This window comes from Nerophis lumbriciformis, linkage group LG37 (genome assembly GCF_033978685.3).
Source record: "Nerophis lumbriciformis linkage group LG37, RoL_Nlum_v2.1, whole genome shotgun sequence".
NCBI classification, from domain to species: Eukaryota; Metazoa; Chordata; class Actinopteri; order Syngnathiformes; family Syngnathidae; genus Nerophis; species Nerophis lumbriciformis.
In genome coordinates this window covers 11,280,001-11,295,000 of record NC_084584.2, presented here as the reverse complement: position 1 = coordinate 11,295,000, position 15,000 = coordinate 11,280,001, and the positions used below count along the sequence as shown (strand labels likewise).

The 15,000-nt window shown below is 36.2% G+C and overlaps 1 protein-coding gene across 2 annotated transcripts in view; it reads right to left on the bottom strand.

The window, feature by feature from the left end:
* The window catches only part of elmo1 (engulfment and cell motility 1 (ced-12 homolog, C. elegans)), a 134,568-nt gene that overhangs the window by 11,074 nt on the left and 108,494 nt on the right, over positions 1-15,000 (bottom strand). The window contains exons 1-3 of one of the 2 annotated variants that reach the window (XM_061931102.1): positions 10,325-10,524; positions 4,522-4,685; positions 1,432-1,544 (exon numbers count right to left, since the gene is read on the bottom strand). In XM_061931102.1, the coding sequence (XP_061787086.1) occupies positions 1,432-1,544; positions 4,522-4,682 (274 nt within the window). In that variant the 5' untranslated portion in view covers positions 4,683-4,685; positions 10,325-10,524. Of the gene's footprint in view, positions 1-1,431; positions 1,545-4,521; positions 4,686-10,324; positions 10,525-15,000 lie in introns of those variants that run through there. The other variant, XM_061931101.1, reaches the window with a different exon arrangement.

Genomic DNA, 15,000 nt, shown 5'->3' with positions numbered 1-15,000 from the left:
TGCCAAATACCTCTTCTAGCTGCCACATACCTCTTCTAGATGCCAAATACCTCTTCTAGATGCCACATACCTCTTCTAGATGCCACATACCTCTTCTAGATGCCAAATACCTCTTCTAGCTGCCATATATCTCTTCTAGCTGCCAAATACCTCTTCTAGCTGCCACATACCTCTTCTAGCTGCCAAATACCTCTTCTAGCTGCCAAATACCTCTTCTAGATGCCAAATACCTCTTCTAGATGCCACATACCTCTTCTAGATGCCACATACCTCTTCTAGATGCCAAATACCTCTTCTAGCTGCCACATACCTCTTCTAGCTGCCAAATACCTCTTCTAGCTGCCACATACCTCTTCTAGCTGCCAAATACCTCTTCTAGCTGCCAAATACCTCTTCTAGATGCCAAATACCTCTTCTAGCTGCCAAATACCTCTTCTAGCTGCCACATACCTCTTCTAGCTGCCAAATACCTCTTCTAGCTGCCAAATACCTCTTCTAGATGCCACATACCTCTTCTAACTGCCACATACCTCTTCTAGCTGCCACATACCTCTTCTAGATGTCACATACCTCTTCTAGCTGCCACATACCTCTTCTAGCTGCCACATACCTCTTCTAGCTACCACATACCTCTTCTAGCTGCAAAATACCTCTTCTAGCTGCCAAATACCTCTTCTAGATGCCAAATACTAGCTGCCAAATACCTCTTCTAGATGCCACATACCTCTTCTAGATGCCAAATACCTCTTCTAGCTGCAAAATACTAGCTGCCACATACCTCTTCTAGCTGCCAAATACCTCTTCTAGATGCCAAATACTAGCTGCCAAATACCTCTTCTAGATGCCAAATACCTCTTCTAGATGCCAAATACTAGCTGCCAAATACCTCTTCTAGATGCCAAATACCTCTTCTAGCTGCCACATACCTCTTCTCGATGCCAAATACCTCTTCTAGCTGCAAAATACCTTTTCTAGATGCCAAATACCTCTTCTAGCTGCCAAATACCTTTTCTAGCTGCCAAGAACCACTTCCAGTATGCTAGCTGCCAGTAGCTGATGTTAGCTACCAGACGCTAATATAAACGTTCAGTCGCGGCTGCCAGCTACCCACTAGCTTCTTTAGTTTGCCGCTAATACCTGATGCTAGCAGCCACGACTGATGTGTTAGCGTCTACTAGCGACATCACTAGCCTATGCTAGCTGCCAGTAGCTGATGTTAGCTACCAGACGCTAATATAAACGTTCAGTCGCGGCTACCAGTAGTAGGAAGCACAGTAACAACTAGCTTCTTTAGTTTGCCGCTAATACCTGATGCTAGCAGCCACGTGTTAGCTTCTACTAGTGACATCGCTAGCCTATGCTAGCTGCCGGTAGCGAATGCTAGCAAGTCGCTACGGCATGAAGCGTCAAAGAGTCCAGTCCAGTCCCCACCTTGCCTCCTGCGACTGCTGATCTTCCGGAAACATGTTCCTTCACATAGTCTGTTGAGTCTTTGTTGTTTGATCAACTCCATGATCTCTGGCTGGATCTTCTCCCTCAGCTCCCTCCAACAAATAAAACACAAATATTTACAGTCACAAAACATGCTAGCACACAAATGTCCTCCATCATCACGTATCATGTAATCATGCACGTATCATGTATGTGTTAATGCACGTAATCGCGCACATCCAATGTATTCACGCACATCTGATGTATTCACGCACATCCGATGTATTCACGCACATCTGATGTATTCACGCACATCTGATGTATTCACGCACATCCGATGTATGCATGAGGTATTGTGCGTGCACGTGTGTTCATTCACGTATGAGGTATTTACGCGTGTATAATGTGTTTATGGGCGTATACATGTACGATGTATTCGCATACATACAATGTATTCACGCACGCATAACGTATTTACACACGTATGTGTTCACGCACGTACGAGGTATTTATGTATGAACAATGTATTACCGCACGTACAATGTATTCACGCATGTATAATGTACTTGCGCACGAATATACACCAATGTTTTCCACTTACGATGTATTCCCGCACGTGTGATGTATTTATGTGCATATACACGTATGATGTATTCACGCACATTTGATGTATTTATGTGTATAAACACATATGATGTATTCATGCACGTATGTATTTAAGTGCATACACACGTATGAAGTATTTATGTGCGTATACACGTATGATGGATTTATGCACATGATGTATTTAAGTGCATACACACGTATGAAGTATTTATGTGCGTATACACGTATGAAGTATTTATGTGCGTCTACACGTATAATGTATTTATGTGCGTATACACGTATGATGTATTCACGCACATATGATGTATTTAAGTGCATACACACGTATGATTTGTGTGTATACACATGATGTATTTATGTGCGTATACACGTATGATGTATTAATGTGTGTATACATGTATGATGTATTTATGTGCGTATACACGTGTGATGTATTAATGTGTGTATACATGTATGATGTATTTATGTGCGTATACACGTATGATGTATTTATGTGCGTATACACATATGATGTATTAATGTGTGTATACATGTATGATGTATTTATGTGCGTATACACGTATGATGTATTTATGTGCGTATACACGTATGATGTATTAATGTGCGTATACACGTATGATGTATTTGTGTACATACAATGTATTCACGCATGCATAATGTATTTGCGCACGAATATACACAAATGTTTTCCACGTATGATGTATTCACGCATGTATGATGTATTTATTTGTATACACACGTATGATTTATTCACGCACGTATGATGTCCTTATGTGCATACACACGTATGATATATTCACACACGTATGACGTATTAATGTGTATACACACGTATGATGTATTCACGCACGTATGAAGTATTTATGTGCGTATACACGTATAATGTATTCACGCACATATGATGTAGTGCATACACACGTATGATTTATGTGTATACACATGATGTATTTATGTGCGTATACACGTATGATGTATTAATGTGCGTATACACGTATGATGTATTAATGTGCGTATACACGTATGAAGTATTTATGTGCGTATACACGTATTCACGCACATATGATGTATTTATGTGTATACACACGTATGATGTATTCACGCACGTATGATGTATTTATGTGCATACACACGTATGATGTATTCACGCACGTATGATGTACTTATGTGTATACACACGTATGATGTATTCACACACATATGATGTATTTATGTGTATACACATGTATGATGTATTCACGCACATATGATGTACTTATGTGTATACACACGTATGATATATTCACACACGTATGGCGTATATATGTGTATACACACGTATGATATATTCATGCACGTATGATGTAATTATGTGCATACACACGTATGATGTATTCACGCACATATGATGTATTTATGTGCATATACACGTATGATGTATTCACGCACGTATGATGTACGCGTGAATACATATGATGTATTCACACACGTACGCTGTATTTATGTGCATACACATGTATGATGTATTCACGCACGTATGATGTATTTGTGTATACACATAAGATGTATTCACACACATATGATGTACTTATGTGTATACACACACGTACAATGTATTCACGCATGTATAATGTATTTGCGCACAAATATACACAAATGTTTTCCACGTATGATGTATGCACGCATTTATGATGTATTTATGTGCATACACACGTATGATGTATTCACGCACGTATGATATATTCATGTGTATACACACGTATGATGTATTCACGCACATATGATGTATTTGTGTATACACACGTATAATGCATTCACGCACTATTATGTATTTATGTACATACACACATGATGTATTCACGCACATGATGTATTTATGTGCATATACACGTATGAGTATTCACGCACATATGATGTATTTAAGTGCATATACATGTATGATTTATGTGCGTATACACGTATGATGTAATCACGCACGTATGATGTACTTATGTGCATATACACGTATTATGCATTCACGCACTATTATGTATTTATGTACATACACACATATGATGTATTCAGGCACATGATGTATTTATGTGCATATACACGTATGAGTATTCACGCACATATGATGTATTTAAGTGCATATACACGTATGATGTATTTATGTGCATATACACGTATGATGTATTTATGTGCATATACACGTATGATGTATGTATGTGCATATACACGTATAATGTATTTAAGTGCATATACACGTATGATGTATTCACGCACTGTGCTGCATTTGAGTGCAACACACGTGACGGCGCTGTGCATAAATGATGCAAATGATGCGGCTGAGCAGGTGTGGTACTGACTCCAAACTGACTGGTGGGAGTTACTTCATCAAACGAGATCAGTCAGTAGAGCTAGCAGTCTATTTTGGGCCAAAGAGCAGGGACATGATGTCACCACAACACATCAGGTGTTTGCTCCAAAAGGTCAGGAAAAGACAAAACCTCTGATTGGTGGACTCACAGGATGGGACGGGACAGGAAGTCCTCCTGATTCATCCTCTCAGACTGGCGTATCTTGAGGATCTCGGTGTAGCTCAGGTTCTGCAGGCGACTCTTGAACTGGTCCAGGGAATTAGGCTTGAGGGTGAGCGCTCGCATGACCTGCTCCCGCACCACCTGCATGACCTGGGGGGAGGGGGCGGAGTCAGAGGCAGGAAGTCAAATAGCCAGCCTGCATCAGCCTACTTCTTCTGTCATTTGGCCTCTAAGCCTCTTAGACCCCACAAGAACCAAACCTAATCCTGCTGCTAATCTGGACTAAGTGGTGGGAAATGTGAAGACGACACAAGCGAGCGTCTGTAATCTCCTTAAAGCCACCTCTTTAGTCCTCAAATTTAGAAAAGCACGGCTTGTCTCGCGGTGGCAAAGAAAAGATTTTAAGTCTTTTTTGAACAAAATTCTGAAAATCCCCCTCAGGAATTCTTGGTGGTGACACGCTCTGACACTTCTACTCTTCCCTTAATAACTTCATCATCTTTTACTACCTGTACTAAATATCATATTACTTTCACTTTTGAAAGATGTGTGTGTATGTATACACATATATATATATATATATATACACATATATACATACATACACACAAACACATACACACATGTATGTATATACATACATACATGTGTGTATGTATGTATATATATATATATATATATATATATATATATATATATATATATATATATATATACATATATACACACACATACATACATATATACGTGTGTGTATGTGTATATATACATATATATACATACATGCATGTGTGTGTATATATGAGTATATATATACACATTAGAGGTGTGTGTAAATATGTGTATATGAATATATAAATACACATACATGTATATATACATGTAAATATATACACATACATACATCTATGTATATATACATTCACATATATACATACATATATACGCACATGTATGTATATGTGTGAATATTTACAAAAATGTATGAATGTATATATTCACATATATACATACATACATGTATGTATGTATGTGAATATATACAAAAATGTATGTATGTATGTATTCACATACATACATGTATGTATGTATATATGTATGTATATCACATATATACATACATACATGTATATATGTGAATATATAAATGTATGCATTTATACATACATGTATATATTCACATATATGCATACATACATGTATGTATATATTCACAGATATACATACATGTATATATTCACATATATACATATGTATATATGTGAATATGTACATACATACATACATGTATGTATGTATATGTTAAAATGTATGTATGTATTCACATACATACATGTATGTATGTATATATGTATGTATATCACATATATACATACATACATGTATATATGTGAATATATAAATGTATGCATTTATACATACATGTATATATTCACATATATGCATACATACATGTATGTATATATTCACAGATATACATACATGTATATATTCACATATATACATATGTATATATGTGAATATGTGAATATATACATGTATGTATGTATTCACATATATACATACATACATGTATGTATATATTCACATATACATACATACATGTACATATTCACATATACATACATACATGTATGTATGTATGTATGTATGTATGTATGTATGTATGTATATGTGAATATGTACATACATGTATGTATGTATATGTGAATATGTACATGTATGTATGTATATGTGAATATATACATACATGTATGTATGTATATATGTGAATACATACATACATGTATATATTCACATATATACTGTATGTACATACATACATGTATATATTCACATATATACTGTACATACATGTATATATTCACATGTATACATACATACATGTATGTATGTATGTATGTATGTATGTATGTATGTATATATATATATATATATATATATATATATATATACATACACACACACGTGTATATATGTGTATATGTATATATACATACACATATATTTATATATACATATGTACATATATTCACATATATACATACATACATAGATGTGTGTATATAGTATGTATGTATAGGCGTACATATATTCATACATATACAGGTGAAACATAAAAATGTAGTATAAAGTGCAAAAGTGAATTAATGTCAGCAATGAAGTAATGACAATAATGAATGATATGAACTCATTGCAAGCAAAGTGAGTCTTTAACTTTGACCATTTTAATGAATTCTCTTTAAGAAACTTACATTTACTGATATATTTCATTTGAGGGTTTCATAAACTGTAACTATGTCAAAAGAAGTCTAGAAAGTACTTGAAATACCTTGAGTATTGATCGAAGGTTATCATTGACTATTATTGTTGTTACTCATTACTTACATTTTTAACTATAAGTTCATTAAGCAATTAGCACAGGTGAAACACCTCATATTGTCTGGCATCATGACTCCTCCAAACTTTGCCTCCCATCAACCAGACTGGGACTCCAACCCAGATCCAATTATTGAGAGTCCTGGTGGAAACTATTGCATTCATTGATATGTTTCTTCAAACCTGAGTAGTCTTGGTAAGTTCACTAAAAACTGCACTACACACACAGCATAAGTCAGTTGTAGCGGAGCATTGAGTATGTACTTAGTCTGTGTTGAGTGCGTACTTAGTCTGTGTTGAGTGCGCACTTAATGTGTGTTGAGTGCATACCTAGTCGGTGTTGAGTGCGTACCTAGTCTGTGTTGAGTGCGTACCTAGTCTGTGTTGAGTGCGTACTTAGTCGGTGTTGAGTGCATACCTAGTCGGTGTTGAGTGCGTACCTAGTCGGTGTTGAGTGCATACTTAGTCTGTGTTGAGTGCGCACTTAATGTGTGTTGAGTGCATACCTAGTCGGTGTTGAGTGCGTACCTAGTCTGTGTTGAGTGCGTACCTAGTCTGTGTTGAGTGCGTACTTAGTCGGTGTTGAGTGCATACCTAGTCGGTGTTGAGTGCGTACCTAGTCGGTGTTGAGTGCATACTTAGTCTGTGTTGAGTGCGCACTTAGTCTGTGTTGAGCACGTACCTAGTCTGTGTTGAGTGCGTACCTAGTCTGTGTTGAGTGCGTACCTAGTCTGTGTTGAGTGCATACTTAGTCTGTGTTGAGTGTGTACCTAGTCTGTGTTGAGTGCGTACTTAGTCTGTGTTGAGTGCACACTTAGTGTGTGTTGAGTGCATACTTAGTCTGTGTTGAGTGTGTACTTAGTGTGTGATGAGTGCGTACTTAGTGTGTGTTGAGTGTGCATATAATGTTCCAGACTTTGCATAAAAGATGGCAATTGTTTCTTCTTCTCTCCTTTTTGACGCTAAATTGCAACAACTTTATTTCAATGACTTTTTTTTTTTATCTGACAGCTTTTTTTCCTGTTTCTCATTTTCACAATAACAAAATACTATTTTATGTTTGTACTATTTTGGATGCTTTGACTGTAAAATCATAGTACTTCCACTTTCTTTACTACATGTTTCTGTACTTCTTAGTGTAAATATAAAGACTTTCTTAGTGTAAATACTACAAAATGTAAATATAAATACCTTAGTGTAAATACTATAAAATGTAAATATAAAGACCTTCTTAGTGTAAAAACTACAAAGTGTAAATATAAAGACTTTCTTAGTGTAAAAACTACAAAATGTAAATATAAATACCTTAGTGTAAATACTACAAAGTGTAAATATAAATACCTTAGTGTAAATACTACAAAATGTAAATATAAAGACCTTCTTAGTGTAAATACTATAAAGTGTAAATATAAATACCTTAGTGTAAATACTACAAAATGTAAATATAAAGACCTTCTTAGTGTAAATATTAAGGGTAAATATAAATACCTTAGTGTAAATACTACAAAATGTAAATATAAAAAGCTTCTAAGTGTAAATACTACAAAGTGTAAATATAAATACCTTAGTGTAAATACTACAAAATGTAAATATAAATACCTTCTTAGTGTAAATACTACAAAATGTAAATATAAAGACCTTCTTAGTGTAAATACTACACAATGTAAATATAAATACCTTCTTAGTGTAAATACTACAAAATGTACATATAAATACCTTCTTAGTGTAAATACTACAAAGTGTAAATATAAATACCTGAGTGTAAATACTACAAAGTGTAAATATAAATACCTTCTTAGTGTAAATACTACTAAGGGTAAATATAAATACCTTAGTGTAAATACTACAAAATGTAAATACAAAGACCTTCTTAGTGTAAATACTACAAAATGTAAATATAAATACCTTAGTGTAAATACTACAAAATGTAAATATAAATACTACAAAATGTAAATATAAATACCTTGGTGTAAATACTACAAAATGTACTGTAAATATAAATACCTTCTTAGTGTAAATATTATTAAGGGTAAATATAAATACCTTAGTGTAAATACTACAAAATGTAGATATAAATACCTTCTTAGTGTAAATACTACAAAGTGTAAATATAAATACCTTAGTGTAAATACTACAAAGTGTAAATATAAATACCTTCTTAGTGTAAATACTACAAAATGTAAATATAAATACCTTAGTGTAAATACTACAAAATGTAAATATAAATACTACAAAATGTAAATATAAATACCTTGGTGTAAATACTACAAAATGTACTGTAAATATAAATACCTTCTTAGTGTAAATATTATTAAGGGTAAATATAAATACCTTAGTGTAAATACTACAAAATGTAGATATAAATACCTTCTTAGTGTAAATACTACAAAGTGTAAATATAAATACCTTAGTGTAAATACTACAAAGTGTAAATATAAATACCTTAGTGTAAATACTACAAAATGTAAATATAAATACCTTAGTGTAAATACTACAAAGTGTAAATATAAATACCTTCTTAGTGTAAATACTACAAAGTGTAAATATAAATACCTTAGTGTAAATACTACAAAGTGAAAATATAAAGACCTTCTTAGTGTAAATACTACAAAATGTAAATATAAATACCTTAGTGTAAATACTACAAAGTGTAAATATAAAGAGCTTGTTAGTGTAAATACTACAAAGTGTAAATATAAATACCTTAGTGTAAATACTACAAAATGTAAATATAAATACCTTCTTAGTGTAAATACTATTAAGGGTAAATATAAATACCTTAGTGTAAATATAAATACCTTCGTGTAAATACTACAAAGTGTAAATATAAATACCTTAGTGTAAATACTACAAAGTGTAAATATAAAGAGCTTGTTAGTGTAAATACTACAAAATGTAAATATAAATACCTTAGTGTAAATACTACAAAGTGTAAATATAAATACCTTCTTAGTGTAAATACTACAAAATATAAATACCTTAGTGTAAATACTACAAAGTGTAAATATAAAGAGCTTCTTAGTGTAAATATGAAGTTTTCTTCTCCACTCGTCATCACAACACAAACCAAAAGAACATGTCAATATTCCCATGCTTCAACCCTTCAGAAAAGATGAAAGTAGCACATCAAGTGTCTCCTTGAGGGTCTTGGTAGTACTCAGTGGTAGTAAGTACTACTACAGTATTCCTCTTGTCCCTTGCAGCAGCGACTGTGGCGTTAATCCCGTGTTTATTCCCCCCACCCCACGGCCACTAAATCACAGGATTCCTGGCGGCGGAGGCGTAATCCCGTTCCTAACAAAGCCCAACCCCCCGCCTCACACACACACACGGGGGGGGGGGATGATGCGTAGATAAAGGATCCAGATGTGGTGGTCCTCCACAAGCTGATAGACCCCAGGACTACTTACATGTCACCTCCATGCTTGCAAGTCGCTTCACACACACACGGAATCCTAGCGGAGGATGACGATGATGATGATGATGGCGGCTGCTATCTAATCCCCGTACGTGACGCTTTGTGTGGATTTCAGCCAGTGAGGCTCCTTGCTGGCATCCTCCAGCCTTCCTCGGTCCCTCCCTCTGCCCGTCTGACAGCATCAGGCAGCCTCGCTTATGTTGATCTGCGGGCTTAAACTCTGATTGGACGCACGCCACCCTCACGTACGCCAATTGTGATGCGCCAATCCAATCACATGATAAAACCGTGTGTGTGTGTGTGTGTGTGTGTGTGTGTGTGTGTGTGTGTGTGTGTGTGGTTTAGACGGCGGGGGGAGGGGCGGGGTGTGTGTGTGTGTAGGGGTTTTTATTTTTCAACAGAGGAGATGGAGGCGGATGAAGACGCTCGCACAAACACAACAACGACCACGACCACGACGCACGCGACCGAGAATCTTTAAGAACCCGGCCGTGGTTGGTGGAAGGTTGCTATGGCAACAGGAGGAAACGGTTGCCCCGGGAGCAGCATCAACTTCGATGACTGCACACACACCGCCTTTCATTGTGCAGACGACACAAAGTGTCGTGTGTGTGTGTGTGTGTGTGTGTGTGTGTGTGTGTGTGTGTGTGTGTGTGTGTGTGTGTGTGTGTGTGTGTGTGTGTATGTGTGTGTGTGTGTGTGTGTGTGTGTGTGTGTGTGTGTGTGTGTGTGTGTGTGAGTCAGACAAAAGGAGGACGTCCTAAGAAGGAGGCGCCCTCAAACAAGATGATGTCGTTATGTGAGCGCTGGGACATCAATTATTATTATTATTTATGTCTTTGTGGTGACATAAAGATGACATGATCACAGTATACTAATTAATACGAGCCGTTTATATTGTACTTGTACCAGCGCAGTGGCCTAGTGGTCAGAGTGTCCGCCCTGAGATGGGTAGGTTGTGAGTTCAAACCCCAAGTCATACCAAAGACTATAAAAATGGGAGCCATTACCTCCCTGCTTGGCACTCAGCATCAAGGGTTGGAATTGGGGGTTAAATCACCAAAAATTGCTGCTGCTCACTGCTCCCCTCACCTCCCAGGGGGTGAACAAGGGGATGGGTCAAATGCAGAGGACAAATTTCATTACACCTAGTGTGTGTGTGTGTGTTACTTCCACATATTAGAACTAAAGTGCACACTGTCTATTAACCAGTGTTGGGTTAGTTACTGAAAACCAGTAACTAGTTACTTTATTTCAAAAAGTAATGCGTTACTGTTTAGTTACTTCTTTTTTTCTTGTTTTTTTCTTAAAGCTCCCATTAATGCCCTTTTAGCCTTCATTTATTGCAGTGGAAAATAATACAATCTGTTGATCAGCGCTAGGATTCTTCAAAATGGGGCCCCAGGGACACCCTTCAGGTCATGAAAATGAGGTCAGACAGTACATTTTTGGGGTCCCACTTTTTTGTAAGCTTTTTGAAAAAAGAAAAAAAAAGATAAATGTATGCATTATCCTGTTATATCTCACATGCTATATTGTGTTTTGAAAAAAAGTTGTCATAAACGTTACTTCATTCATTAAAAAAAATAAATAAATAAATATATAAAATAAAATATAAAATAAATAAATAAAATAAATATAAATAAAATAAAAAATAAATATTCTATATTGTGTTTTGGAAAAAGGTTGTCATAAACGTTACTTCATTCATTAAAAAAAATAAAATAAAAAATAAAATAAATATAAATCAAATCAAATAAAAAATAAATAAATATTCTATATTGTGTTTTGGAAAAAGGTTGTCATAAACGTTACTTCATTCATTAAAAAAATAAAAAAAATAAAATAAAAAATAAAAATAAATAAATATAAATAAAATAAAAAATAAATAAATATTCTATATTGTGTTTTGGAAAAAGGTTGTCATAAACGTTACTTCATTCATTAAAAAAAAATAATCCAAAAGAAAACAAATGTGTATGCATATGTAAATGTATTCAGTTATAAACATTCATTCACTTTCTTCTTTCCTTCATGGATCTAAACTTTACCGCTGCTGGTAGTTTTTTCTATGTTTTTATTGAATAAGTTGTCGGTGTATTTATTTCAGTATAAAAGTGTAAAAAGTGTTTTGAAATGATGATAATTGTGTGCCAGGGCATACATACATTTTATATTTAAATCTCTGGAGTCTACATCAACTTCACATCTATTCCTCATTTCAAAATGTTTTAGTGTTTTTTACGTAGTTTTTTTCTTTGTTTGTTTCCCGCCCTTTTTTGTCAAACAAAACTGTTTTTTATGGCAAACACACAAAATATGCAAAATCTTCCACCAAAAATATATTTCTTAGTGGAATATTTGATGTGAAGTAATGGGAACCTTGGATAGGTCAATAATTCACAATAACATTGATTTTGATTCAATATTATGTTTTGAGCAATGACAGTTTGAAAGAAATTGATTAACGTGGAGTTGAATAACTTATTGGGGTGTTACCATTTAGTGGTCAATTGTACGGAATATGTAATCTACTAATAAAAGTTTCAATCAATCAATCAATCCACTCTCTCTGTCTCTGCCCCTCCCTCACCAATGCTGCTGCGTGCGCACAATTAGTTTTGTTTTCAACCCCTTCTTAACCCTGGACGTACATTGAAAATACACGCAACCCTAACTCAAAATGCCGGACATTTGAGGCATTTAAGAAACTCCGCCCGGACAGCTCCCCAAAAGAGGACATGTCCGGTGAAAAGAGGACGTATGGTCAGTCTAGAACAGGGGTCGGCAACCTGCGGCTCTTTAGCGCCACCCTAGTGGCTCTCTGGAGCTTTTTCAGAAATGTATGAAAAATGGAAAAAGATGAGGGGGGAAAAAAATATATTTTTTGTTTTAATATGGTTTCTGTAGGAGGACAAACATGACACAAACCTCCCTAATTGTTATAAAGCACACTGTTTATATTAAACATGCTTCACTTATTCGAGTATTTGGCGAGCGCCGTTTTGTCCTACTAATTTTGGCGGTCCTTGAACTCACCATAGTTTGTTTACATGTATAACTTTCTCCGACTTTCTAGGACGTGTTTTATGCCACTTCTTTTTCTGTCTCATTTTGTCCACCAAACTTTTAAGGTTGTGCATGAAAGGTGAGTTTTGTTGATGTTATTGACTTGTGTGGAGTGCTAATCAGACATATTTGGTCACTGCATGACTGCAAGCTAATCGATGCTAACATGTTATTTAGGCTAGCTATATGTACATATTGCATCATTATGCCTCATTTGTAGCTATATTTGAGCTCATTTAGTTTCCTTTAAGTCATATTAATTCAATTTATATCTCATGACACACTATCTGTATGTAATATGGCTTTTAATTTTTTGCGGCTCCAGACAGATTTGTTTTTATTTTTTTGGTCCAATATGGCTCTTTCAACATTTTGGGTTGCCGACCCCTGGTCTAGAATATCTCCATGTTAAGAAACTGGGCTTCAGCTGCACCATGTCTTGTTAGTAAACACAGACACGCCAGTCCCCCCCCCACACACACACACACACACAGCGCCTCTTCTCTTGTACCCGTTGTGACACAGGAAGAATCAGAAGGACGACACTGCAACTCTCCAATAAAACACACTCAGATCTTCTGTTTCTAGCCGATACTACATCAAAAATAACGTAAAATAACGCAGTAACGCATCATGTGGTAACGGTAACTGAGTTACTGAATATTAAAAAAAACGCATTAGATTTCAAAGTTTGACCGGGCTCTAGTGCGATTTATATATGTTTTTTTCCTTCTTTATTATGCATTTTAGGCAGGTGCGACTTATACTCCGGTGCGACTTATACTCCGGTGCGACTTATACTCCGGTGCGACTTATACTCCGGTGTGGCTTATACACCGGTGCGACTTATACTCCGGTGCGACTTGTACTCCGGTGCGACTTGTACTCCGGTGCGACTTATACTCCAGTGCGACTTATACTCCAGTGCGATTTATATATGTTTTTTTCCTTCTTTATTATGCATTTTAGGCAGGTGCGACTTATACTCCGGTGCGACTTATGCTCCGGTGCGACTTATGCTCCGGTGCGACTTATGCTCCGGTGCGACTTATGCTCCGGTGCGACTTATACTCCGGTGCGACTTATACTCCGGTGCGACTTATACTTAGAAAAATACGGTAGTTACTGCCGAAACTAACGGCGTTACAGTAACACTTTAGTCCCAACACTGCTATTAACCCAGTGTTTTTCAACCACCGTGTCACGGCGTGAGATACAGTCTGGTGTGCTGTCGGAGATGGTCTAATTTCACCTATTTGGGTTAAAAAATATTTTTTGGCAAACAAGTAATTATAGTCTGCCAATGATGTGTTGTTGTTGAGTGTCGGTGCTGTCTAGAGTAACCGTGTGTGGAGGGTGGGCGTGGCCTGCCGCGGAACGAGGTGTGCAAGGACCGGCCTCGAAGACAGCGACAGGTGAGTAGATTGCCCGGCTGGGCCTTGTTATCTAATCACCTGTCGCCTTTATTAGCAGCAGCCGGGACGAGACTTGGAGTTGGCGTGGGAGCGAGCGAGAGAGAGACAGACTGAGAAGACACAACGGACTTAAAAGTCCTGGCCATTGTGTTATACCCCGAGTTCCGGGCTCTCGTGGCAGTGT